Source organism: Vicugna pacos, chromosome 30 (assembly GCF_048564905.1).
Source record: "Vicugna pacos chromosome 30, VicPac4, whole genome shotgun sequence".
In the NCBI taxonomy this organism is placed as follows: Eukaryota; Metazoa; Chordata; class Mammalia; order Artiodactyla; family Camelidae; genus Vicugna; species Vicugna pacos.
In genome coordinates, this window is record NC_133016.1 from 9,225,851 (window position 1) to 9,253,035 (window position 27,185).

Genomic DNA, 27,185 nt, shown 5'->3' on the forward strand with positions numbered 1-27,185 from the left:
GCATTCAGTGCTATTTGAAGCAAACACACTTGAAGCCATCTTATGTTTCCCTTCTGCTCTTGCACCCAGTCCATCTCTACCTACTCTGAACTCTCAACTTGATCAATGATTATGACCTTGATTCTGTCTGGACCACTAGACTTGATGTGTATTCTTGATGTCCTTGAGGTTTAAACACGGACGTCCGCAAAGGACTCTGACCCAGACTGTTCTTGTGAATTGCTGTAGCTTCTGCTGCTGTGAGAAGGTGGCTCTGATCCATTTTTCACACAACTCCACCCCACCCCCAACACTGGGGCTCCTTGCAAGAGGATTGTTTATTCCCCTGGCTCCTTTATTCTATCTGTTTTCTTCATGTTTCCCACAAATGAGCCGTGATGCCTGATTCCTGAGAATCAGGATAAACAGGTCTTACGATCGAAAGACCTAATGGAATGGCAACAGACAAATGGTTGTGTGAAAATACATTTATTTTTCATATATTTGCAATCTTGTGTAAGTTACAGACACATCTGTGTGATACCTAATGCTAAAAATGCACACAGCATACATGTGCCTGTTGTTCAGTGCTCTCTTCTAGGTTCTTATTCTAGAAGGGCATGGAAAGACACCTAGTCATCCTTCATTATAAGAACAAATAAGTCCATTTCCTTAGAAAGAAAAATAAGTGATGACCTGCTTCTGTAACTGTACCAGCTACACTAGACAGTGAACAATAACAAAAAACCGTTATATAAAATAATAAATAATGCCCAAAAAGTTAATGCTATAAAATAAGTCAAGAGTAAGGAAGACCTAAATGGAACATCCTCCCATTTTAGGAGACAAAGTAATTAATAGAGTGGTAATGTTATAATTTGACAATTGTCAAGCTATGTCTGTATTTATACTCAGTGTGTAAGAAAAATTGCTCATAAAAACAGAAATATGTAGAAAAGATCTCTAAAGTTTTGGCAGTTGTAGCAATTTTGAGGTTTAACCTCATATTACAAAGTCCTGTGCAGAAACAGAACCTCTGAACTTAAGGAGATGCAAATCTGCCGAAAAAGAGGATGTTCTTGGTTATCTTGTGCATGATAAAGAAGAGGAAAGGATGGTCTGCCACAAACTGTGGGCCTCCGTGGCCAGTTCTCCCGGACATAATGGCCCCGGTGCCAGCAGCTGCTTCAGTGCCCTCCTCGTTAACATCCACAGTGGCTTGATGGAACACTTCGGACAGAAACAGGTCATTCTTTTCTGACATCCCTAAGAAATTGGCTTGGCCCTTGCTGAAGGCATCAGCCATGCCCATGCTCTTCAGAATGCGTTTGAGTTCATAATGCTCTTCTAATTTGAACTGGGGAAGGTACACCTCCACGTCGTCTCCGGCCATGGTGTCTTCGCTGATCCACTTGTTGAGTTTGTCGTAGGTTATTTCACTTTCCAGCTGCAAATCCAAAAGACAAAACAAAATCAATGAATGCTTAGAAGAGAAGGAAAACAACTTCTAAGACTAACGTTGAAAATCAGTGACTTTAACTTTACTATATTGTGGGTGATATGCAAATTTTTAATTGAAGTGTAGTCAGTTACATTGTGTCAATTTCTGGTGTACAGCATAATGCTTCAGTCATATATACATACGTTTGTTTTCATATTCTCTTTCATTATAGATATAAGATAATGTAAGATATTGAATATAGTTTGCTAAGCTATACAGAAGAAATTTGTTTTTTATCTGTTTTATATATATTGGTTAATATGTGCAAATCTCAAACTCCCAATTTATCCCTCCCACCCCGTTTCCCCTCGGTAACCATAATTTAATAGATTGGTCAAGATTTGCAAGAAAGGTAGCCTGTATGACATATGTTAAGGCTTTAAATGAAAGTTTGAGACATGTCACAGTTACTCTCAACCAATTCATATCTTTCTGTGAGAAGTTGCACACCATTTCCTAAGGTGTAGACACATGCAAAGGTCAGTTTAGCTCCAAAAGTTCAAAACAATTGAAACTGGAACACCTTACCAGCTCCAAGCCAGTGGAGAATTCAGCGGTTTCATCTGGAAGCAGCAGGAACATGCTGACATCACCAGCGTAGGGGAGTTCTAGAATCTGAACCTTTAGGTCTGCTATGTATCCAATGTTCAGCTTTTCGTGCAAGAACATCATCTGCACTGGTGTGCTCCGAGTCTGCAGTTATTAAACAGTAAAAGGTGAAAGGTGATACTAAAAGGTCAAAAGGTTGACAGACATAAAAGTGAATGGGTTCTGCTTTCATACTGAAAAACTATGTTTTTAAAAATCAACAGAAAATAATATCTGTATACCCTTTCTCTGACCTATTTAGTTTTATCAAGATTATATCCATTAGTAATAAGATGGACAGTTACAATTATAGCAATACTAGAACGTTTGTTCAGTGCCTACTGGGGGCCAAGAACACTGCAAAACCCCATTGGATCCTTACAACCACCTCTTGAGTTGGGTATTATTGTTACCATAGTTTTACAGATCACAAGGTGGAACGCATGGACCACGAGTAACATCATAGCTGGTAAGTGGTAGAGCCTACATGCGAGTCCAGGATTGTGTAACTGTAAAGCCCGTGGTTTTCACTGCTACTCATGTGGAATTACTGAGTGCTGTTTAGTAGCTCGAAAGAGTCAATAAACTGTCCAGTGTGCATAACTTACAACTAGCAAAACATGAATGGGCGTCAGTGAGTGGTCCCTAATTTTTCTTTCTGTCTCTTGTCAAAGGCCCTAAAATGTATATTAAGAAGATCTGTCTCGTTGTCTCATACCAAGTTCACATGGAAAGGATAAAGCCTGTTTAATTTCTTCTGAAATGGAGTTTTCCACTTTCCTTTGAAGTAGACAGCATTCACCAGGACCATCTTCGTCTCCACACCTACAGAACCTTCAGGTAACAAGTTTGGGATTTTGCCTACAGAAAATATGATACGTGTTTAGGTTTTATGATTAAGAACTGCGAAGTTATGATTTCTTGAATCTTTTGAGTCACCATCAAACTCAGCATCCACATTTGTCAAACTGCAGAGATGCTGATCTTCAAGTTCAAGTTTTTCTCCCGATTTATTTAAATCAGAGGTAAACCTCAGGCCTAATTGCTCAGGTTTGCAAAATCCAAGAGAAGGAATGCAGTTAAGATTTAGAATTACTATCAGACTTGGAAAAAATTGTGTTTTCCTTTTATATTGTTTTCTCAAAGTTTTGTAGTTGTATAAAGTTACTTAATTCCGATGGGAGTGAAAATGAGTCTCTTAAGGGACATAAGGGTGCCTTTCCACAGTAAGTCACTCGGGCTCCTTCCAGATCTGCTCCAGAGAGTCTATGGGTCTGACCCACTGATTGATTCAAAAACAAGTTTTTTGGAAGTTGTGCTAGACCTACCCTGGGAGTAGTGCAGATTCATGAAATGAGAAGGGAGAATCGTCCTGATGGGGCTGAGATTATCGATCACTAAATCAGTTGGGAAACAACATGTGATAAGTTCTACAAGAGAACTTAAAAATTCAGAGAGCTATGACAACACAGAGAGTGAGCCGGGGACGCTGCCCAGAAATGGTAACATCTGAGTGTGGCCATTTTTTTAAAAAAAAAGTTGGTTTAAGAAACAGCCGTTTATAGTGAATGCCTGCTCTGCAGTATTTCAACCACTAAATACGTTACTTTATTTAATCCTCACAACTACTCTGGGAGGTGACTGTTACTAGTGTCATCTTGCATAAATGAACACCACGGTGAGAGAGGTTAGCGGTCTTTCCAAGGTCATGGTGCTTATAAAGTAGTCAGAATTCTGCCGCTACAAGTCCGCCATCTTCCATTCCTGCTGGCAGACATAGGACTCGAATAAAAAGTTCACTGTTTTCAGTATATTCATTCAGTATCTCCATTCAGTATATCCCCTAGGCAATTTAAATTTTTGGTTGCTGTGGAAATCTACTAAGATTTTATTTAACTTTGTGATGCATGTGACAAAATTAGTATTTGATCATAACGAAACAAGATTTTCTCAGATTATTATAAAATTTGGTAAGAGTGCACGCAAATGGCAACTTGGCATTTTGGCAACTTAACTGATTGAATTACAGCCCTTCAGCACAAATGCGCAAAGAGAAGATAACTTCTTGCTGTTCTCAAAAAAGGGAAACTGTTAACGTCTGTAATGTTGCAATCCAGTTTTACTTTCACTTCTGTTAATCTTCTCTTTCTCTGCTTCCTTTTTGTCAGTGCTGTGTCAGTGTTTCAGAGCAGTAATTTAAAAGTCTCAAAATGGAAAACCAAAGTAGATCAACTATTTTCAGAGAAACAAAAATATTTTTTTCATCCTATAGAACTTAGTTTAGGTGTTTTTTGTTTTGTTTTTGTTTTTGTTTTTTTGCGTTACTGTAGCTAAGAAATGGAGACACCACACTATTGCTTGAAACAATGTTTTAAATGTAAGAAGTAAATAAAAACCTGGGGGAGGGAGATGGCTTGCATTAAGCTATCAAACTCTTTGAACATCCAGTTCAAGAATCCCAGAATTAGACTAAAGCTCAGAAGAAGAGGGGACTCCAGCTTCACCACTAACTGTTACTGGGATCTTGGATGAGTCAGTTAAGAATTAGGAATGTGAGTTCCAATGGTAGCAGGAGCTTAGACAATCACAAAGAGGTGAAACAGGAACTCAACAATAAACTGACTATGAATGGTGAAATAGAAGAAAGGGTTAAAATAATTTTATCATCCCCCTCGTCCATTGCCAGTATTCTCACACCCATCACTCAGCTGAAAGTCAAGCCTTTTATTCTTTGTTTTTTGTCCACAGTGGACACAGAGTCACAATTATTTCAAGGCTGTATTTCCTATATTAGAAAACAAGTGTCTCCTCTTATATTCTAAGGTAATAACCAAAATCAAATTATTTAAGTACTGAATATATGTCTTCTATTAGCGGACCTCAGTTGTTTTTTCTCACTTAAACACTACACGGCTCAACAAGAATGAGGTTATATTAACCCAAAAACTAAGGTTGGGTGATTTTCAAGGGAGTAAGGACTCAGTTCAAGGATGGTTTTTAAAAACTAGATCAGAGTTATCTAACTGGAAAGAAGAACAGAAAATATGTCCTTGGTTTTACCTTTGGTTTGAGTCTCGACCCAAGAATTAATCTTTTTTCTGGCTGCTTCTGAACATTCTAGGAAGTCGACTGCCTGGGGTTCGGTAGAATAATATTTCTTGGAGAGCTGCATGTATTCCTTTAAAGCAAAAAAAAAAAAAAAAGGGCCAAGGGTTACATAGAATTTATACTGAACAGGCCTTAGTGTAATGGTAAATTATAAGTTCTCTGTCAAGACTGGGGAGCCAGTCATAAGGAACAGCTTTGGAAGTGTCATCATTGCAAGTCTGGGGCCCTGTCATTTAAATCGCAGGCTTCACTTACTTCCTTGAATCCTGCAGACTTCTCTCCAAACAGCTTATTGGCACTTTCCAATAAATACTCCCCTGAGGACGCGTTGATTGTGGAGCTGAGAGAATGGAAGGATGAATGGATGGTGCCCGCAGCTTGTGCCTTAAACAGGAAGGAGGGATTCTCATTGTATAACAGTATTTCTTAAGCAAAGGGGTTTTTTTCCAATACATTCATAAAGTGCTGTATTAAAGGATGCTTTTCCTCTGGTGCTTCAGAGGAACCTCTGAGGAAATAATTCGATATGGATATGATACATTAAAACTAATCAGGTCATTTTTCACTTATTTCATATCTTACCGTGCCTCTGGATTGGATTTAACCATGAAGGAACTAAGATCCTAGAAGAAAGTCAGGTTCCTTTTATAGTTTCCTAAACTCCAAAGTCTCTTAAGCAATTTTTCTTATAATGAAATGTTACCTTAGAAATTTTTTTTTAAGTTCATGTAACTTCTACAAATACCATTTTATAATTAAGGGGCAGTCTGTACAGTGGAAAATCTAGGGTTTCAGAAAGCCACCAAAGTGAGGGGAATTCCAGTCCCCAGACTGAAGTTTGTGAGCACGGCGACAACACAGGGCTGGCGGCGGCGGCGGCTGGGAGAAGCAGAGGTCAGGGCCCTGCAGAGGGGCGCAGCTGTCCGTGCAGACCTGGCCAAGCGTCCTTCCTGCTCCTGAGTCCAGAATCCCTGGGTGACAGGCAGATGGAGCACCAGTGTTCCCAGGAGGTGTCTCCCCATAGCCTGACTCGGGAGTGCAGTTGTGGGGGTTGCTACCGATAAGGGAGCATGTGCGTGACGCTCCCGTGGTTTACCTGGGGAGCTGGTGCTCAAGGAGGTGGAGGACTGAGAAGAGGTATTACTACCTGAGGTAGATTGGATAGATAGATAGGTAGGTAGATAGATGATAGAGGAGAGAGAGGAGGAGGGGAGAGGAGGGTCATCTGAGGGGCAGTGACCTCTCATGCAGTCACCAGGCCTGGCCGTCTCCGTTTCTCAATTGCTTGCCACTCCTTAACCTCTCCCCTCTGGAAATCTGCCTCCTTGTATGTGTAGTCAAAGCATCTCTACTTCTAGATGCTTGGTTCTAGAATAAATTATCCATGCCCAGCTAATGGCCGAGTGGTGTGCTAGAATTTAGAAATAGTCTTGGCCTGGAGGTCAGGATTCTACCCTGGCTCTGTGCTGACTTATCGGGTGACTAGGATGTTTGCTTAAGAACTGTGGGTCTTTGTTCTCTGTGACTGGGGGAGGTTGTACTAGGTTCCTTTCCAGTCTGGCACTGTGACTTTAAGACAAGAAGATTCTGGAAACAAAATACAAAAGAAATAGGGATGGATGAGTCAGATACCTGCAAAATAGCGTCAGGGTAGGTACCCTTCTGGATCTGCTGCGTGGATTCATAGCCGGTGACATTCTCTGTGGTCACTGGGGTGCCTTCACGGACTCCAACTTTGTTAAACTGAAGCACCTACGATCAGAATTAGAAAATGGGAACATTTTTCTGCTAAATTAGTTAACTTTTGAGCCAGTGGCTGTCAGGTACCTATTAGCGGCCTTACGCCTAGTTCCCTGCTTTGGTGTCTGGGCGGCAAGCTTAGGTAGGTATTCTTCATGTGTAATGTGTAAGTGCCAGCCAACTGAAATTCCCCTTGTGGGAGACAGCATGAGTTATTTCATACTGTCTATAATTCATATACTGGCCATTTTGACAACAATTTGTTGTTATGGGTTGATTTGTAACCTCTCCATTAACTTATGTAAATTACCATCCAACTCATAAGTTACCTTGAAAACATGTCAGTATTTTGAAGGAAGTAATAAGGTTAACTCCTGACCTTGTATTTCTCTTTTCAGTGGCCTTATATATTATTCACTTCTAATCTGTCAAAAACTACAAGCCAAAGTTAGCTTAAGCATAAAAACAGATCACTTAATATTAGCGGGGGGTGACCTAAAATATTTGCACGTACCTTATTTACACATAAAGAAACCCCACACCACTGTCCATGTGGGGGGCAGATGGCAGAAGCCAGATGACAATACAAATCTCTATGTTGTAGGTGGCAGGTCCAGATAACAGTGAGGCTGACAGATGAAGGCTGGCCCTGGAAGGTGCGTCAGGTCCCCTCCTGGAGCACCGTAGCCTCAGCCAGGCTCAGTACCCCCAGGCTGGCCCTGCCACCTACCCTCTCACCTCCAACCTTCTTTGGGTCCCCTAGGTCCCTGCAGTGCATCCCTGTGGGGCCTCAGGTAAGGGGGAGCCTGTCTGGTAAATGGACTCTTGGTGGAGGTTCTGCTAAAGAAGGAAAGGCAGGCTTCTCCAGCCAGGCGGGCAGTTTCTAGGCTGGAAGGAGAGGTGTTAGGGCTCATGGGGTCTTTCTCTGCTCTTCAGAGCATACGTTATAAGTCGTACCTAATACTCTCTGAAAACAAGTGGTCCGACTGCCCCTGTGTAAGGGGAGACAACTTCTTGTAACAGCTTCTCTGCTTTTCCTCCCTTTTATTGACCGTTAAGTCGGGGGGGTCTCCTGGCCAGCAGTAAAGCCTTCCTGAATCATTGCTAAAGTCCCTGCGGGAGTGGGGGATGTGAGGTGACCCTGGGCCATGCTGAGGCCACGGAGAAAACAGCAAGGCGGGCACCCTGCCCACAGGGGCAGCTTCACCTGGGCAGGTGAGTGGGTGTGTCCGAAAGATGGGAACTGGGTGAAGACACCCCTGCTGGTGGCACGTGGCCTACGCTCCGTGCGAGTTTATCCCTTCTGTCTACCCCTGTCTTTCCACGACAGCCTTACCAGCTCTATCCATTCCCACCTGCATGGCCTCATCTCGCCCTGATTTTCTCCTCTGTAAAATGACTATGGTCATCCCAGCACCTGCCTCCCAGGACTCTGTGCTCTGTGGGTAAATGCATAAGTCAGAGAAGAAAGGTGCCTGGCGAGGGCACTAAAATGTCTCTGCTGTTGTAACAGTGACTGCGACCAGGTGCCTCTCCTGTCACCTCCAGCCTGCATGAGGATCTTGCGGGTTATGCTTTTTCATTCTTGTTTTAAACATGAGAAAACTGAGACTCAGAGAGTTGAAATGGCTTCACTCATACCCCTAGTAAGCAGCAAAGCCCTCACTCAAACTCCGCAGGTCTGTCCCCGGAGTCCGTGCTTCGGCCTCCAAGCCAGAGAGTGTCTCCTCTTTTCATAGGAGAGAATTAACCAGATTCGCCTTCGAACGTTAACATCCGCACGTGCAGCAGAGTTACAAGAAAACTATAGAAAATGCTTAGTGCTTTCCAGATAGAGAAAAGCTGTGTGGTGCCCAGAGTGACAACTAAGTTAACTTTCCTTTGTTATCAAAGTCAGCTTTCTCACTTGAAGCACCCAGAGCCCTTCATTTAGCATTTGTCCTCAAAATATATTGCTTCTGATTCCTTTACATTAAAAAATGAAGGCCCTGATGTTTTCTAGTTTTCAGTGCAGTCCACTGCATTTATTCTTTCAAGGCAAAGAAATAAAGGGAAAGGAGTTTTGCAAAATGTTGCTGATATCAGTGAGTTGAGCAACTGAGTTTTGCTGTAAGTGTTGGTGTCTAAACCGCCACAAACTCCGGGAGTAGATCTCCCGTCCCTTTTCCTCCTGCGGTGAGATTGGCTAGCACTCTGTGAGCCACTCCAGACAAGGCCTGTCTCAAGTAGGTCACCCTGTCCCTGGAAGGCTATATATATCATCTGTCTATATACACACACTCAGGTACAATTCTTGTGGGAAACTCGAAAGTAGCCAGTGGCGTTTTGGTGTGACTGAAAGCAGGATCCGTGCTCGTGAGAACCAGAACCTGTACTTAAAGCATTCAATTTTCATGCTTGTGTGCATGGGAATAGGAAAGAATTTTAATTATATGATTACCTTGTCTGGTCACTGATCCAGGACATACAGGCTCATGTGCATTTTAATTGTGCTGGGTTTATACCATAGGACTATTGCAGAGTACAGGTGAAGTAGTTCACTGAGCTTTCATGGCCCCAGACTCAGAGAAAGGGTACCCTGACTGAGCTGGTATCCATTCACCAAGGAAGGAAGCCAGTGGCCTTGACAGAAATACCTCCCGATGGCGTCCCACACCTTGTCCACCTTGACTTTGAAGACCTGCCATCATGTCTGACCCCATTTTGTTGATGTGCCCTCACAGGGCTGAGAACATTGGCTGAGGCCCTCTGAAGTTTCCAGGAGTGCAGAGACCACAGCTCTGGGACACTTGATTTTCTCTCAGTGACGTTCTTCTAAAACCACTAGCAGGAATTCTTTCCATGAATGGGGAACAAACACGTCACCATGGCAGAGCGATGGAAGGAGCCTGGACGAGGAGGGAGGAAACCATGTGAAACCCCGGGGAAAGGTGTTTCGTGCCCACTGCCACTCTCTCATCTGTCAAACGACACTTGCCTTAAACCCGAGAGATAAAACGTGCAAATACTTTGAAAAGTCTAGACATTATGTTATCAAAATGTAGCACGCTGTCACTATTAACTGTTTCTAACCTTGCAGGATAAGAAACTCCAATACGCCTTCTGCTAAGTCTACCATTAAGGGCTTCCGTGGTTTGGCTGTTTTATAGATTTGAATCTAAGGCACTCGTGTTGTAATGGCTTGTGATGATGGCTGACCTTGTTATAGTCCAGATATGACACGCAGAAAATCAGAGCAATTCTACAGATCCGTTTAGGAAGCGTCTGGTTCTGATGCGGAGCTTTAACAGACACTTACTTTGGCCATCTGGTCTGCAGTGCTGCCCCTGGCACCCAGGTAGACCATGGCCATGGTGGATGAGATGCTCCACGGGGAGAAGAAGAGATTCTGGGTGGCGCTTGCATTTGCCAGGTGCTTGAAGAAATTGAGGGCAAAGATGGTGTTGGCCACATAAAGTTCTTCCATTGTTTCAATCTAGAAGGAAAGTGCGGGGGAAAGAAAACTGTAAAAGATGACTCAACATTTTGGGTGATGTCAGCAGAGCAGCACAAGCTGTACCCTGTAGGCAGGGGTTCCCTCTCCGTTCTTTCTTCATCAAACAGCACGAAGCAGAGCAGGGGCAGCAACACTCTGGGACCTGTGCACCCATAATGGGTACCATGCTCGATACAGTGCCCAGCTGTCAACGTCTGGAAAGTCTTAATAATATTAAACAAGGGACCCTTCCTGCATTTTCGTTTTGCACTGGATCCTGCAAATTACGTAGCCTGTCCCGAGATAGAGGAAACAGTTACATGATGAATAGTGACACTCCACATGATAATCATGATAATCACCTCAACAGCAATAAATAGTCTATATTGAATTCTTACTGTACAACAGCTGCGGCTTTAAACATTCCACCTGAACTAACCAGTTAATCCTTACAGAAATGAGGAAGGCATTGCTGTTCCTGTTTCACAAAGGAAGAAACTGCTGTCCAGAGAGAGAATCTGAAAAGTGACCAGGCCACTCAACTGTAAGGGGCAGGACTGGAAATTGAAGCTAGATGGGTGGGGGGGTGGCCTCCAGGGTCGTGCATGAGGACTGTATGTTGCACCTGCAAATACACACCACACACACCCTATCAACCACCTGAAGATGAATGACAGACACGCCTTCCATGACCTAAGTTTCCACATGCAGCCAAATACTTGGACACACCCGAGATGTGTGTGGGTACCTGTTGGTTCAGGCCAACAGACAGTATCTTATGCTTTCCTAATGGCTTACAACACACCCTACAATTACCAAAATACATAAATATATCAAATGACTCTGACTCTCATCATCCTACGGGAAGACAGTGGCTGTGGAGCCGCTGGGAGAGGCCCTGGCTGAGCCTGGTCCTGTAGCTCGACAGCCTTGAGCTCACGCAGAAGGGCTTCCTGGTCTCGTCTCTCCCTAATCCGCGGCTGTCTTCTATGAACATTTCTTCCTAAGAAAGTGATTGCAGTTTGTATCAAAACTTGCCATGCGAAATACCAACCCAGTTGTATTTTATCAAGACCAGATGGTAAATTGAGGGAACCTGGTCCCTGAAACTCACATCTTCTCGCCTCTTCACTTAATAGTCACAGGATCTATATGAGGTCACTATTGTGATCTTTTTGGTGTAGGTTACGTCCTGACACCCAGAGAGGTTAAGTAACTTGTACAAGGTCCCAGAGTTTGAATGTAATAATGCAGGAACTCATGCTTAGGTCTGCTTCAGAAACCCACCATACCCAGTGTCCCGTCCTGCCCCGCCTGCTGCTGCTTCACTTCACTACTCTGTGCAAGAGTCTAGGCAAGCTACTTGTTTGAGAAATGCTAGAAAGAGGAAACGAAATGAAGAAGGAAGCAAATGTGTAATGCTCCTAGAAGGCTTCTTAAGTTTTTTTTAAAAGTATCACTATTTTTTTCTCTTGCGTCATCACTGAGTTTCAGATTCGCTCGGGTGACTCAGAAATTCATTTCCTCTTCCTTCTACCAATTTAAAATTGTCTTTATATTAATTAATCTCGGGTGGATCTTTTTTTGTAAATTATCTCAATAATGTTTCAGAAACAGAGAGTTAATAACATAAATAAAATATTTCTCTACTGCGTGTGAAAAAAAGTTAGTAAGGAATCAGAGCCAGAAAAATACATGTAGACTTCTATACCTAATTCTTCATAGTGACCTGTCTAATAGTCATTCACTTTGACACTAAAATTTGTGTCAAGACAAACTATCAGAAGGCTTTTAATGTTAAGTTAGGATTTCAGTTGACTTTATAAAGAAATAAGTAAATAAGGACAGAATTAATCATCCCAGATGCATTTATTTTTAAAAATAGTCTAAATTTTATGTTTAAGGTGCAATTAACTACACTTAACATAAAAAATAATATCTGCTGTCTGTAGTGCCATTCCCAAATTCCTTCAGCCTCTCTGTTTTACCTAACTTGCGTAATTACTTGCCCTGTAAACTTAGTAACTCCTGTTAGACCAGTGAAAATATGATGTCAATTGCACAGCCAGTTTCAAAGCCTAGACTGAATCTCAGCCTTCTGATTCCAACTCTAGCTCTTTTTCTACAGACCTTTCAAATAAGGCTTGAAATTTTTATATTTTTAGAAATCTATGAAGGCATATGTATATATGCATATATATAGGTATGCAGTATTTCCTGACTTTCCAATAAGTTCATGCCTTACATTTGGGTGGGAATCTGCCTAAGATGATGTAAAATTGAAGTCAAATAGCATAATCGCTCAGAACAGGTAACACCTGTCCTGAATTTCCTCACACTAGAATTTCCTCATTGACGTTCAGATACGATACTGCTAATCCATGTTTAATGCTATCTTTAGAAGAATGGGTGGGAAGCATGTGTGGGGCTGGGCTCTCTGAGTCTGTGTCGGTTCCTGCAACACAAGTTGACAGATGTGTCACTGAAACTTGGCACAGGCGACAAAGAACTCGGGAGGTGCTGCAGGCTCACGGCCACAGTCCCTCTGCTCAGTGGCACTGAATGTAGGATTTGCGTTTGCTGTAGCATTTAAAATGAATTTTTTTTTGCAGTGACACAGTGCAAGTATTTTGAAATTGACCACAAAAAAATTAATGAGAACAAAGAGAAAACAGTAACTTCAAGGAAATTCCCCATTTTCAAAATTACCAAACTTTCCCCCCACAAAGTTAAAACCAGTTTCTGGTATTTGATAACTCTCACAATGAATAGTTGTTTGTTTGTAGGGTATTAAGTAATTTATTGCACTTTTAGTCAGTCAATCCAGTGACTGATTTGGCTGATTTTTCTCATTCACTAAACTGACTGATTATAAATATATTCTGGTATTGAACTGACCCAACCCAGATTTCCTGCTTAATTTCTAATTGTTTTAGATGAAAACTGAGCCATCTTTTTACCTTTATTATATTTATGTACAATTAATGAATTCCTTTCTATTGCTAAATTAATATATTTTAATAGATACAGCTGTCTTCATCAAAAGTGCAGACACTAGCTAGTGAAGAATACACACATCCTAAGCTGTTGGATAAAACTGACATCACAACTTAAATGTACATTTGAGTTTGATGAATGTTACACAGGCGTCTGCTGGCTTCTGCCATTCACGATTACTAGAAATCTTACTATAAATTTAATTCAAATCTTCAGCTAAAATATTTTCAACTGAACAAACAACTAAGCAAGAAAACACCATTAAATTTTTACTCATCCTCTAAAATCACCCCACATTTTAACTTTCATTACACTAATAGTGTAAATTATCTCAATAATGTTTCAGAAACAAACTGAGAATGAATAACATACATAAAAAAATGAAGAGGAAGACGTGGAAACCACTGGAGTACCTGGCACTTCTCTGAGGTGCTGCCGGGCGGAAAGTCTTCAGAGAGTTAAGAGTCAGACATGGAGCTGACAGGTTTTATAAACCTCTGCCCCTCCCACAAACCATTTTTTTCCCCGTCTCTTTCTAATCTGTATCCTTCGAGTGATTCAACATTTTACTCAGAAATACATCACTTGAATAGAAATGCTTGTTTGCTAAGGCATCATTTAAGAAATTTCTTGGGAGGATGATGTCATTGAGAAACCTAAGAATTTGGCAATATCCACATATGCCTGTTAAAATTAGCTAAAAACTTTCAGCTCCAGTGTCAGCAGTCCCCTCTATAGCTGTGCTCTTAGTACCAAGTCCTACAAAACATCCCTTCTACCTTTTGACAAGGATGGCTTGGGAGCTCTTTGCAGTACTTAAAGGCAATGGAATCCTTTCTCTCTTGAATCGAGGTGGCCCCCAAGCAACCCTTTGGGCACAGAAAGGGGAAAAAACGATAAGTTTTTTTTCCTTAGAAATTCTCTATTTTAAACTGTCTTACATTTTCCCAAGCTATAATTTCCTGAATAATTCTGAGTGCCACCCTAATCTCCTGTCACAGACCACACCCAAAGAGCTTTTCATTTGCCCTGTTTAGAACACAGATCTTATCTTTAATTAAACAGTGAAAATACACTGTGTACTTTAAGTTGATTTTTAACTCTGGGTAAATTATAGGTGTAAATTGGAAATTGTGATGTCGAAACTTTATTCGGAAAAGCACTAGATTTTTAGATACAACCAAAGGAACTGGAGGAGTAAAAACAGATCAAAGACGGTGCATGATGAAATAGAATTTGAGTCTGAAAAGGTTCGTATTGTTAGAGCTTATTGAAAAATGTTTGCGACACGTTAAGATGGCTTCCCTTCGCTGCGCTTTACTTTCCTGTATAGGACATCCCCAAAGGGATAGGGATGAAGAGAAATAAAAGCCGCATGTGCCTTCTCTGCTGGTGTGGCGAGCTCCCTGGCTGTGTGTGGAGAGCTGGCTTGACAATCCAGAGTGTCAGTGAAGCAGGCCTGGGGGTTTGAGCCCTGCGTGAGCCTCTTAGCTTGACTGTGGTCCACAGAGCCAGATTTATCCTTGCTAACGTGACTCTCTGGTTGAAAAGGAATAGGTAGATTTAACCCAGACCCCTTGTTATTATGAAGGAGACAGTGAGATAGGTGTGTTCTCCAGGATCTCTGTCTGGCAGACAAAAGCCAAATTATTTGATTTATTAATTTCTGGCAGATCTCAGGTTACATAAAGAAAGAAAGCTGAAATTCCACATCAACAATGCTCTTTCAAATCCTGAGTTCCTCCATTGGACCATAGAAACCTTTCAGGCAGCCACGTCCCTTGGACTCAGCCAGTTCTCGGCCTCAGTGAGTGCTCAGCCTCAGTGAGTGCTCGGCAGGTGCCCTCGCTCAGTGGTCTGGGTCTCTCTCCCTTTTCAGCCTCGTCCCCTGGAGGGCCTCCTCTGGCGATGCAACCAGTTTGTTCTGCTTTTTAACCACCCAGAGGCAGCACAACAGCCCACTAAGCCAGCAGTAAACGTACCTAGGACTTTAGCCACCCTTATTCCCACTGGTCCAGGTCTGTGAGGGTCCATTCACACCCCACAGTGTCCGTGAAATCCAGTCTGACTTCTGCGATCCTCGATGAATTCCTGCTGTGTAGACCCGCACCACGTAGAGTTGAACTCTCAACTTCATCGTTAATCATTAATCTTGTGTGTTCTAGCTGTTTCATCTGAGTTGGCCTTCTATCACTAACTGGATTATGTACTTAATTCCCCCTCAGCAGCAAGAACAGTGCTGAGCATCATGTGGCTACGTACTAAATATTTTTTTTTTATGAATTGAGTAAGATGCTAAACCTTCCAGAAAGGCCTTGTAGTGTGGTGAGCAACAGTGTGGATTCTGAGAGATTCAGAAAGGTCTGATTTGAAATCTCTTTCTGCCACTTACTAACTGTGTAATCTTACACAAATTCCTCAGCTTCTCTGAGCTTTAATTTACTAACATGCTACAGAGCTGGTTCTGTTCGCTGCCTATGCAGGAGCAATCTATTTTTGTTTAGTATTCAGAGATTTCTTGATTTCTTGGTCTCGGAGAAGGACCTCGTTGCTGGTCTAGGGGATGGACCTATAACCCAGTTCTGGTCAGTGAGATGCAGAAGTCTGTTGGGGAATGTTTGGGGAAATTTTTCCTTCCTGATAAGACACAGACATGCAAGGACAACCCCCCTCTCCTACACCATCTCCTCCTCCCCAGCTTTGAGCACAGTTGTATGAGGATGTGATGCCAGGAAATGCTACAGCCATCTCGCAACCATAGAGGAAGGTGAAGAGACTTGCAGAGATGCCAAAACAGAGCTCTGACCTCAGAGTTCCTAAGCCAGTGCTGGAAACCACCCACCTCCAGTTTTTCTTCTTGTTATTGTTACATTAGAGAATAGATCAGTCTGTATTTTTTAGGCATTGTTAGACTCAGTGAGTCCTCTGTCGTTTGGAACCAGAAGCATTCCTGGAAGACAGACTTTGGGGAAGAACAGGTGAGATAATGTCTGTCAGGTACTTAGCATATTATCTTTCATATAGTAAGTGCCCTACAGTGTTAGCTGATATAACAAAGTGATGGTTGGTGGCCGGGTGTGGGAGTTGCCCTCCGGCCTAGATTAGAGCAATTTTATGAGCTCAGCATCAGAAAAGACATTGACACATCAAACAATCAGAGGAAGTTATAAAAGGCAATGTGTGATTAAGAGCCAAACTGAGTGGCACCAAAGGTAGGCAGTGTTGTAGAGAAGAGGGGAAAAGATTGAAAATGTGTGTTAGAGTCTCAAGGAAGGAGTTGAGATAAATGGAGAAAATTGAAGATTGGAAAGGGAAGGCACTGAAATTACAAAGTGAGAAGCACACTGAGCGGCTGTCTGAGATCTGCCCGGAGCAGTCGGTGTTCTAGGTGGGAGAGACAGGGAACAGGACAGCATCTTACAGGGGGACCTCTGATTCCAGGCCGAGTTGAGAGCTAATCTAAAGGCAGCCTGGAGAAGGGAAGTGACTTGGAAAAAAGAGGTGTTTCAAAAGAAAAATCTGGAAAGTCCAGAAGAGAAAGAACCCAAAAAATGAGACACCTCTTAGGATGCCAATTGGAAAAGTACAACTACCACAAAGTGTTCCTTACTGTTATCAAATACATAGCGTGAGGGCTCCGCTAACCTGGACTAGTATATGCAGCAGGTGCGAGGCAGACCTCTTGTATGGAAGTTAAGAGTGATGAAACAGGAAGTCCTTCACCCTCTCAGTTTCTTGTCTTCTAAGTAATCTAGACAATCTTAAGTGGAAAAAAGAAGGATTATAAAATGATACATACAGTATGACATGAACTATACAAATCAAATATGTGCAGAAATATGACTTGAAGGAAATACGTCAAATGTAAACATTGATGTCTGGGGGTCATCAATTTATAAATGTTTGTCATTTTTTTTTCTTTAAAGTTTTTTCCACACTTACTATAACAGGTATGTGTTGATTTTAGAATCAGAAATACATTGTCAAAATATCTCTACTGAGCTGTTCATTTTCTTCCCAGTAGTACTACTGTCAACCATGTATAAGGAAAAAATAATACCCAAAATAAGAAAACAACTTGATGAATAAAGTGCTAGTATTCTAATTTGGAGATTGCATATACTGTACTTTTTTTTTGGAAACACGTACCAGCTGGGACTGAGGAGCCGTGCAGGCAGCTCCGCTAGCCTGTTTCCCTGCTGGAGGGGAAGCACCTCGAGTCCCACAGTCATGATGGTCTTTCCCCATGACTGCAATAGACACTTGGTGCAAATTAAGTTTCTCACTGAGTGCTTGCTAAAATGACTTACCTCAGCGCACTGTAATGTCTTTCCTTTTTTCTCCTCTTCACTTTCAATGAGCAAACACTAGTACTTCCATAATTAGCCTTCCCATGTGATTTGCTGGTAGATGGGGAATACAGAAATTAGAGAAACGTATCGTGTCTACCGCAGTAGTAATGTCACCACTGAAGTTATCCAAAGCGTAATGTAATTGTAGGTCAAAAAGGAAGTCCGATTTTCACATGAAATTCCACATGACAATCTTACTTTGGTAATGACTTTCAGTTAAATATGTTGCATTGCTGTTTTTAATAACAGATCATTAATACAAATTAGCCTTGGTGTGTAGATAGCATGGTTCCCTCTAGAAATTTAAGTAACTGTTGCCGGGAGCAGGACCAAATGTATGTGAAGGAGGTCACCTCCATGGTGTGAATTTCCGGTCACCTTGACTAAAACATCCTTCAACATATACTTCTTGAAGTATCTTTACCAGAGACTAAACATCTCCTGTTACAATTAGCAGTACAATGCAGCATGCTGACGTCTCTGGAAGAAATAATATGTCTTTATAAATTACTGCAGAGAAGGATTTGGATGGAGAAGTGGTCAGGGAAGAAGTTTTGGGGTGTGCAAAGAGGATAAGCAAAAGGACCAGAAGGTTTTGAATGAGAGTAGACCTAGGCCACAGAGAGGGACAGCCGCCAAATCCAGGACAACAGAAAGCAAACCTCGCCTATTTTAAGATACTGCCCTGGGCCAGCCATGAGGCTGAGAAAGTCTGCACATGAAACGAGCTTTGTTAGGGAGTGTAGCACCTCTTCAGAGTATTTATTCTTGTTGCCTAGTGATACCCCAGCATGGATGCCATGGTTGGTGGAGGGTGGGAACAAATATTCAGTGTTCTGTGATTCAGCTACTTGAGAAAGTCAGTAAGCTTCCTGAGACTTGCCATGACAAAAGCATGCAAAGAGAGACCGCCTTTTCAGAGCAGCCTCAGAATGCATTGTGAATCATGAATTCATTCACCATGTGCACCAGGTGAGACTCTGTGCTTAACAATGATATATTTCCTTCAAGGATCTAATGATATAATATTGGACTCAGGTAACCACAACTGCATGCATCATTCAACTCTCTATTATCCTTGGGGATTGTTTACGAATAGATGGATTATTCTGTTACTTAACAAGTCTTAATTTAGCCTCTCTCTTACCTAGCATGTTCCTACTACGTCTCGGCCAATGCCCTATGCCTAGTAAAAGTAACACATTTCAATATTAACTTTTATAAAGTTCATATAGAAGATAAACAAATAACCACGTAATCATTTAATGCATTCCAAATCCACATGTCAGTTACTTTTGTTTTACCCTTTGATGAATTTCTATATCTTTTTTCATTGAGTAGATAAAAGGCCAGAGACCAATTGACACTTACTACTAAAATACATGCATGATTCACAGACTTCAGATTTGCTCCTGTGTAAAATGACTCAGGGGGATCCTTTAATTTCCAGGAAGGGAACGCCAAAGAAAAATTAGATGAATTGTGAGACAGTAATGTGTTTTATCTCGGGATTGAACCTGAGAATTTACATTGTCTTCAAATTATGATAACCTTATTTAGACTTGTGTTAAAATGAAAAGGAGTGAGAGGAAATAATTGCTCAGTTCTTCCTGGCTAATTAGTCATAATACATGGAATGAATGGACAGGAATATGGGAATGTAGATGGGATGCGTGGGTGATCAGGGAGGAGGCCAGGAAAGGAGATAACAAAGGCTCCTACAACTCTGTGTGCAGCCTCGACCTCTCCCAGATCTTCAGACAAATCCAGCCTCATATGGACATCTCCACTTGACTGACCATGGTCACTCCAGTTTCAGCGTGTCCAAAATGGACCCATCATCCCTCCATCATTCTCCCAGACCTATGTCTCCTTATCTACTTCCCATCTCTCTGCTAGTCACCCAAGCCAAAAGCAAAGCAACATCTTTGACTCTTTTCTTTTTATCCACTTTCACATTTATCATTTAACAAGTCCCACTGATTTTAGTTTTGAAATATCTTTTGAGTCAATATGCTTCTCTTTTTTCTCTAAAATGATTGCTCTGGCTCTGGTCTTCATCATCTCTGGCCTGATCTCACTGTCTCTAGTGTCACGTCCTTTAAGTCATAACTTGATGTATCTACAATGTAAATCTGACCCAGCCATGACTCTTAAAATTCTTCAATGAGTCCCCTTTAAATACAGGATAAAGTCCTAATTGGATTCACGTGAGTCCAAGACCATCCGTGATCTGGTCCCTGCCTTCCTCTCCAATCACATTACATTAGAGACTCTAGATCAGCCTTTATCATAATAGCTGGCCCATAGTAAGTACTCAAAATTGTTACCGTTCATGATTACTATCATGTTTACCTCTATTATGTACTTCAAAATTGTATTAAAGTGCTATCTTTACATACTTGTTTCCCCAGTAAGGCTCTTAAGAGCAGAAATTGGGCATCTCTTTTTTTAAATTTGGTAGAAGAGGTGCTCATTGGGGATGTCTACTTAATGCTTTTGAACTCAACTGAAAACAAACTTTAATATCCCAGTGTTGATCTTCCCAGCACTCCTGGACTACTCAAAAGTGTGGTTTCCCGCTCTTTCCCCTTCACAGTGAAGATAGAAAACTTTATCTTCCAGGACAGGGCAGTTAAGGGTGAGTCCCATGAACTGGATATGAAGTGAATGCTGGGATCCTGGGTCTAGGAGATCAGGGAACTTGAAGGTCAGGTGCTGGCGTAGGACTCCACAGGGAAAAGAACAGACACCTAGACCTTGGCTAGCTGCGATAGACACAGAGGGAATCAGGCTAGTGGAGGGGAAATATCTGATCTACTCCACCATTTGGGTGAGTCACAGGTACAGGCTGAGAGGTCATGACTATTGGGAAAGTGTGATGACCAACGCCTCTTCCTTGATGGTGAAGTTCCCCCCCAAAATCATGAGCTCGTGTCCTGGCAAACAGGAATTGGTTATGGAATAAGAGTTGTTTAACATTTGTAACTCTGAGAGATGGTCGTGCAGATACACATCCCTGAGTGCTGTGGGGAAATCTAGAACTTTCCTTGAATAAATGGTATGGATTAATTCCCCAGCACTCCACGTACTTGGGTTTCTTAGCACTACTTGGTGAGATATGAGACTAAAACAGTATGCATCTGGTTCTGATCAGTCAAAAGAGCCATTGAACACTAAGATGTCACCCCAGGAATTCTAAGCATTGAGGAAGTATCAATATGAAGGAAGGAGGAAAAGAGCTAAAAGAAGATGATATGGGTTAAGGCCACGGAAGGTGGACTTAGAAGGGAAGAGGCTACTCCATGTGCCTCAATTTTCCAAGTTTTGTATTGGACACTTGACTCCAAACAAAAACAAGTAAAAATTTTAATGAAAAAAAATTATTTTGAAGATGCTGCTAAACTCTGTGTTCCTGGTTATAGATTACATGGGATTGGCAAGAATATTGGCTTCAGGGAAAGGAATAATATAAATGATTTATGTATTAGACACTTAAATGAATAAGCTAATGAGATCATGCAAAGATCGGAACATCTCAGATTTTCATCAGGTCTCAACTTGTGATGGCTTTTTTTTCCCCCTAACACTTGATTCTAGTTAATTAATCCCTTTGGAATTCTTGCTTATCTGAAGTCTGAGTCAAAAGAATGACTATCCCCCAAAGTGCATCATTTCTCAGTGATTTTTGCTTTTATCACTCTTCCATCACTGTTGTAATCATATTTCTTGGTAACTTCAATATTCGCATCCATACGTGTGTTGCCTTAATATGAAGGTGCTACTTTATCTTTTCATACACTAGCAGGACATGTGATTGAGTCCAATAATTTAACTTCTTTATAGTAGTGACTTCTTAGTGTTCAGTGGCTCTTTTGACTCCATCAGTACCAGATGCATACTGTATTAGTCTCATATCTCACCAAGTAGTGCTAAGAAACCCAAGTACGTGGAGTGCTGGGGAATTAATCCATACCATTTACTCTAGGAAAGTTCTAGATTTCCCCACAGCACTCAGGTATGTATATCTGTGTGACCATCTCTCAGAGTTACAAATGTTAGACAACTCTTACTCCATAACCAATTCCTGTTTGCCAGGACACGAGCTCATAATTTTTTTGGAGAACTTCACCATCAAGGAAGAGGCATTGGTCATCACACTTTCCCAATAGTCATGATCTCTTAGCCTGTACCTGTGACTCACACTGAATGTTGTATGATTTTCTAATATGGCATCATACTCTTGAAGTAAGATCCTTCTCCTTATCACAGTAATGTGTGAAGTTAAGCCTGTATCTTGCACTTCCAAAATGTCTGATATAATCCTTTAAAAATGCTCATGAGTTCCAACAGCTCTGGATAAAATGATAAAGTAGGAGAGATTTGACAAGAGTCATGTTCCTTATTCAAGTCTTAAATATTGTTTTGATGAATGAAATAATGCAGGTGAAGCCTTGGGGAGAATGATCATAAGCACTCGATATTATTATTATGACTGTTCTTATGGAAGTACTGTTGGTGATTATCTCTACTTGAGTGTTCTGCTGACATCTGATCGTAGCTGTAGGATCTTGGGTAGGTCACTTACTGTTTCAGGCTTTCCTTTCCACATTGTAGCAGTCCCATACACTTCAAAGACTATTTCAGTGTCCATTATCTTATTTAATATTTTCAGTGACCATTTAAGTAGGATAAACCATTGTTTTACAGCTGAGGAAACCCGGAATACCTCCCTAGGCAGGGCCAGCCCATTAGTGGCTCCCTCACCTCTAAACCCCCCGAATGCTATTTGGGGATCTCTCGAGGGTATAGAAATTCAGCAGCGAATGCCCCCAGTGTCCACTCCTCAAACACAGATCTGCACTGAAGTCTTAGTTGTTGGCACACCTGCACCTCTGCCTCCCCCTCCACCCCTGCTCCGGGAGAGAATCCCGGAGCATCTAGCAATTGCCACATCAGCCCAGAGCTGCTGACCCAGCAGCGCTCCTCCCTAATAAAATCTTTCTAATCATGAGGAAAGACAGGAAGGCAGCTCTGCACGCAAGGCCGTTTCCTGCAGATTTGTAATGGCACCGCATCACGTAACCCAGCAGGGCACGTGCGCTTTAACAGCATCTGTTGGAATGCAGGCCCAGCAAATAGGCATGTGGTGCGCAGCATCATCCTTCTAAGGAAAACTAATTGACACGGGGCATTTTGAAGAAGGTGTCCACACCATCTTGCTGTTTATGCGTCCTTTCAATTACTGCAGAGCCTAACGAGAAGTGAAAGAGTAAATCAAAAAAAAAAAAAAAGAAATGCAAGAGAAAATGTGTGTATCACAGCCCAGGGGGACACGATCGAATTATAGATGCAACTGACAGTAGAAACACACAAGCATAAACAAGTAAAGCAAACGTTTGGCTTAGGTAACAATTTGCATCCCTGAGGGGAGGTTTGAAGCATCTTATTTTGGCTTTCAAAGGAATGAAGGCAATGGTTTAAAACACTTGGGTGGTAGATAAGTCTGTCTTACGTTTTGCATTGCTGTCTGCATCTGCTAAGTCTTCAGTTTTCTCTTATTTAACGGTTTATTGTAGCATTGGCCCTTTCTAGCTCCTTTTTAAATTATCCCTTATGCTTTTATAATGGAGTATGGAACCTCGTTTGTGTGGAGACAAAAACAGCACTTGTCTTTGCTCTCAATATGTTTAAGCACTTCACATGTAGGCAGAAAAAAAATGCATCCTGAGATAATTAATAGTATGATTATCAGATCTGGTGATGGCCTTTCAAATAATAAAAGCTTGAATAAACATGGACTCCCTGATAGAAATGACTGAATTTCTGATTTTTGCCGTATTGCTATCTGAAGCTACACCGTGTGCCTCGTGAATATGAGAATGGTGCCTGAAAGTGGTTTTTCTGCCAGAAGTGGATTATTGTCAATTTGGAAACCTTCGTAATTTTGCGCATTCTTTTTTTTCCTTCTGAAGTCCAAAGTTAAGTTTTTCTTTCCTTTCTAAATATTTGTCTCTGGGTCTTTGATGCCCATTCCCCAAGGTTCCACCCAGATAAAGCCCACCTGAGCTCTGCAAGAGAAACGTGTAGTTGGCAGTGCATTTTTGTCCAGACAGGCAGCAACCAGAGAAAGTCAAAAAGCAATTCCACCCTTTCCTTCTCTCATGAAAGAACGTGAAAGGGTTTCTAGTTGGGAGCCCCTCGCACCATCTTTTAAATCCCTTTGCAGTTCTCTCAACGCCAGCCCTGCCCCCAGCATCTCCCTCTTTCTCTGGCCCTTGTGTTTCTGCTTCTCCTCCTTCACCGCCCCTCCCCAACCTACATCCAGGCGCCCCCTGCTCTACAATTCACTTGCCTCTCACCCTCCTGCCCTTTTATAGCCCTTGCTTTTTATCAGTTACATTTATCCTCTGGCTTCTAGTCATTTCCTCTTTATGATACTCGTTACTCAGCCCTCCCTGCCCGGAAGCCAATCCGTGAAGCAAGAAACCTCCCACAGAATGAAAGCAAAGAGAGTAGCGGGAAGCAGGGTGGGGGAGGTTGTGAACACTCATTCACGAAAAATTTGTTCGTTAAATTGAATTTATTTATTAAATTCAATAGAAATTGTTAAAAAATTTTAAATTCGATTTTAAATGAAGATTTATATTATTTTAATTAAAAAGTATGATGTTACTGTCGTAAAAGTCTCCCACGGACACAAACTGCTGTGCAAAATAGTTTCCTCTCCCTGTACCCTACCCCACCCCACCCAGTTACTCCCGGCTTGTTTAAACATGGTGATACTTCCCAGATTCCCAATTTCTGGTTCCCTGTCCAAGTTTTCATAGCTAATTCTGACCTTCCTTGGCTTTGGCAAGTCTTAAATTTTCCTTTGTGCTTTTTTGGGGGATGAAGACCTTTCCGTCTCACTTCTAGCTCTTCTTGCTCTCTGTTTTTGATATGACCACTTCCTGGGATGAGGGCGTCCTCTAAACCCTCACCACACGTGGATCCGTCACCCCAAATTCAAGCAGGCGGTGGCTTACATGTCTGTTTTGATCTTGAGATTATGATTTTACAGTGAATCCAACTGATCTTTGCTTTGAGGAAAGCAGGCATTCAGCGAATGCTAAGTGAATCCAATTCAGCTGATTTATTTTTCAGCATACTGAATCAAACCCCCCCAGCTACCCAGCGCTATCCTGTACATCTTTTGCACCTACATTCCATCATCTTCTCTGTGAAACCTCCAGGGACCATTTCCTTTCTTCCTTCCTCGTCCCCATGCCCCACAGCCCTCTTCCACCAGTGCTGGACAGGCATAACCACCTCGTGTGCGCTCCCTTAGTTTTATACTTACGTACAGACGGTATTTTTCCCTAGGAGAGAGCACAGGCTTTGATCCAGTTAACAACAATGGTCGCGCCACAGTGATGAATAACAGTTGTTGAGTATCTACCATGTGCCTCACTGTAGAAAGCAATTTACATGTATTATCTGATTTATTGTATGTAATAACCTTATTCATTAGTACTATTTATACTCCATTTCATAGAGGAGAAAACTGAAGCTGGAAAACATTAAGGCATTTGCTCAGGGCTACACAGCATGATTGAGGCTGGAACACAGATTCTCTCTGGGTACAGAGTTAAAGACGTCTAGTCTCTGGATTTGTGCTTTTGGGTCACAGATATTAAAAGACACCCCCACTGGAGAGGAGGGGTGGAGACCAGCATGGGATCTCCAAGCCCAGAGAGCAAGCACGTTGCGCAACACATCACCTAGTTTCGTGTTGCTGTGCACTTGTCTCCACTGTCTTTAATTAAGTCTCCTTAAACAATTTCAACCTTGCTCTGGCTGTGTCTCAGAGTATTAAAAGGTAGAGGATGTTTGGCAACCAAGAATTGTCTTTAATCATCAGCCGCAGAAAAGCCAGGTTTCATTTTTATTAAGGACGGAGGATATTTTCATACTCGATCCTCATAGAATGTTTCTTGGTTTTCTCAACTGGATTATCTGGTTCTACTCCGCTTGTCTGAAGCCATAAGCTATTCTATTGTTTCTGTTGTGACATTTATTACATTGTTCTTAGCGTTGGATTTGATGGCGGCATTTTATTTCCCTCATTGGATTGGATTCTATGTGATAACAAGGACCATGTCTTCCTCCTCTTTTAACTTCCTGTGGCCTCTCACTATTCTTGGCTGATGTCAACAAAGAAAAGTCCTGCATCTTTGTACAAAGCAGGAGTTCCCAACCCCCGCACTGCTGACATTTAGGGCTGGATAATTCCTTGTTGTGAGGATGTCCTGCGCACTAGAGGATGTGAAGTCGCGTTTCTGGCCTTCTGTTCACTAGCAGCCCTCCCCCCAAATCTGACAAAAATGTCTCCAGACATTTCCAAGTGTCACCTAGAAAGCAAAATCACTCCTGGCTGAGCTCCACTGGTGAAGTGTCAGCATTCAAAGGCTTTCACGTAAAAGACGGCCTTTGAAAGTTGAATGAAAGGAGTATAATAAGTAAAATATGGCTTCAGTTAGTTGAGTGATGTAAATTTCAATATTTATTTTGGAAATTTAAAACAAGCCTCAAAATAGATGGAAGAAAGGAAACTAACGTTCATGTAGTATTCCTCCTGGGTATGAGGCGCTTAACTCATGGTAACTCATTGAACGACTCACAAGATGTAATGAAGTTAACGGTAGGATTCAGAGAAGGTCCTGATTTCTCAGATGTTCTCCGTTGAAGATTCACCATCAATGTCATAATAAAAGAACAGCAAAATAGTTAAACCCATGGGCTGTAGAGGTAGATAGTGGATTCCAAGCCTGGCTTTGCCACTTACTAGCTGTGTGACTTGGGGCAAGTAATTTAAACTCTCTGAGCTTCTGTTCACTCATCCGGGAAGGTGGGCTTGATTATGCATGCAAAGTGCTTCGAACGCTGCAAAACCTTTGTGCTCAATAAACGTTAGCATCTCAAAATAAAAATACTAACTTTACATTACAAAGGACCACATCCACTGCCAGTCCATCAATTGTAAGATGAAACCCAATTTCAGAAGAATTAAATATACATTTATCATTCCCCTGAAAACTGTTGATGTTTATCATCTTTTCATGTACTTATTGACCACTTGAATATTTTCCTTTGTGAAGTGTCTATTTTTTTTAGTTGAGAGTTTGTCTTTGAGTTCATTATTATTTTGAATGCAAACATTTTATATAATACATGCATACAAATATTTTCTCCCCATCTGTGACCTGCCTTTTTGTTTTCTTAATAGCTTCTTTTGAAGAGCAGACATTTTTAATTCTGTTAAATCCAATTATCTTGTTTTCATTTACCATTTGTTCACTTGGTACTCTAAAAAAGCTTCACCTACCCTAAGGTCACAAAAATTTATTCCCATATTTTCCTATAAAAGTTTTAACTTTCACATGTAGGGTTATGATTCACCTCA

At 41.6% G+C, this 27,185-nt stretch overlaps 1 protein-coding gene and 1 long non-coding RNA gene across 4 annotated transcripts in view; one reads left to right on the forward strand and one right to left on the reverse strand.

The window, feature by feature from the left end:
• The window catches only part of LOC140690530 (uncharacterized), a 94,557-nt gene that overhangs the window by 6,579 nt on the left and 60,793 nt on the right, over positions 1-27,185 (forward strand). For both annotated transcript variants that reach the window (XR_012065843.1, XR_012065842.1), the window contains exon 2: positions 2,743-2,908. This is a non-coding gene — a long non-coding RNA (uncharacterized lncRNA). The remainder of the gene's footprint in view (positions 1-2,742; positions 2,909-27,185) is intronic.
• On the reverse strand, positions 461-13,836 carry SERPINB2 (serpin family B member 2). 2 transcript variants are annotated; one of them, XM_006198053.4, is made up of 8 exons: positions 13,802-13,836; positions 10,215-10,391; positions 6,809-6,928; positions 5,432-5,560; positions 5,129-5,246; positions 2,787-2,929; positions 2,009-2,173; positions 461-1,426 (listed from the first exon to the last, which is right to left on the reverse strand). In XM_006198053.4, the coding sequence occupies exons 2-8, from the start codon at positions 10,380-10,382 to the stop codon at positions 1,022-1,024; spliced, it is 1,248 nt and encodes a 415-aa protein (XP_006198115.1). In that variant the 5' UTR covers positions 10,383-10,391; positions 13,802-13,836; the 3' UTR covers positions 461-1,021. The 2 variants fall into 2 exon arrangements, with proteins under 2 accessions (XP_006198115.1, XP_031530216.1); XM_031674356.2 differs by having other exon boundaries at positions 13,761-13,834.

Coding starts and splice junctions, on each gene's coding strand:
- SERPINB2 (XM_006198053.4), bottom strand. CDS start 10,382: ATGGAAGAACTTTATGTGGCCAACACCATCTTTGCCCTCAATTTCTTC. Junction 6,929..10,214: donor CTGCAGACCAGATGGCCAAA/GTAAGTGTCTGT, acceptor TTCTGATCGTAG/GTGCTTCAGTTTAACAAAGT. Junction 5,247..5,431: donor AGTCTGCAGGATTCAAGGAA/GTAAGTGAAGCC, acceptor TTTGCTTTAAAG/GAATACATGCAGCTCTCCAA.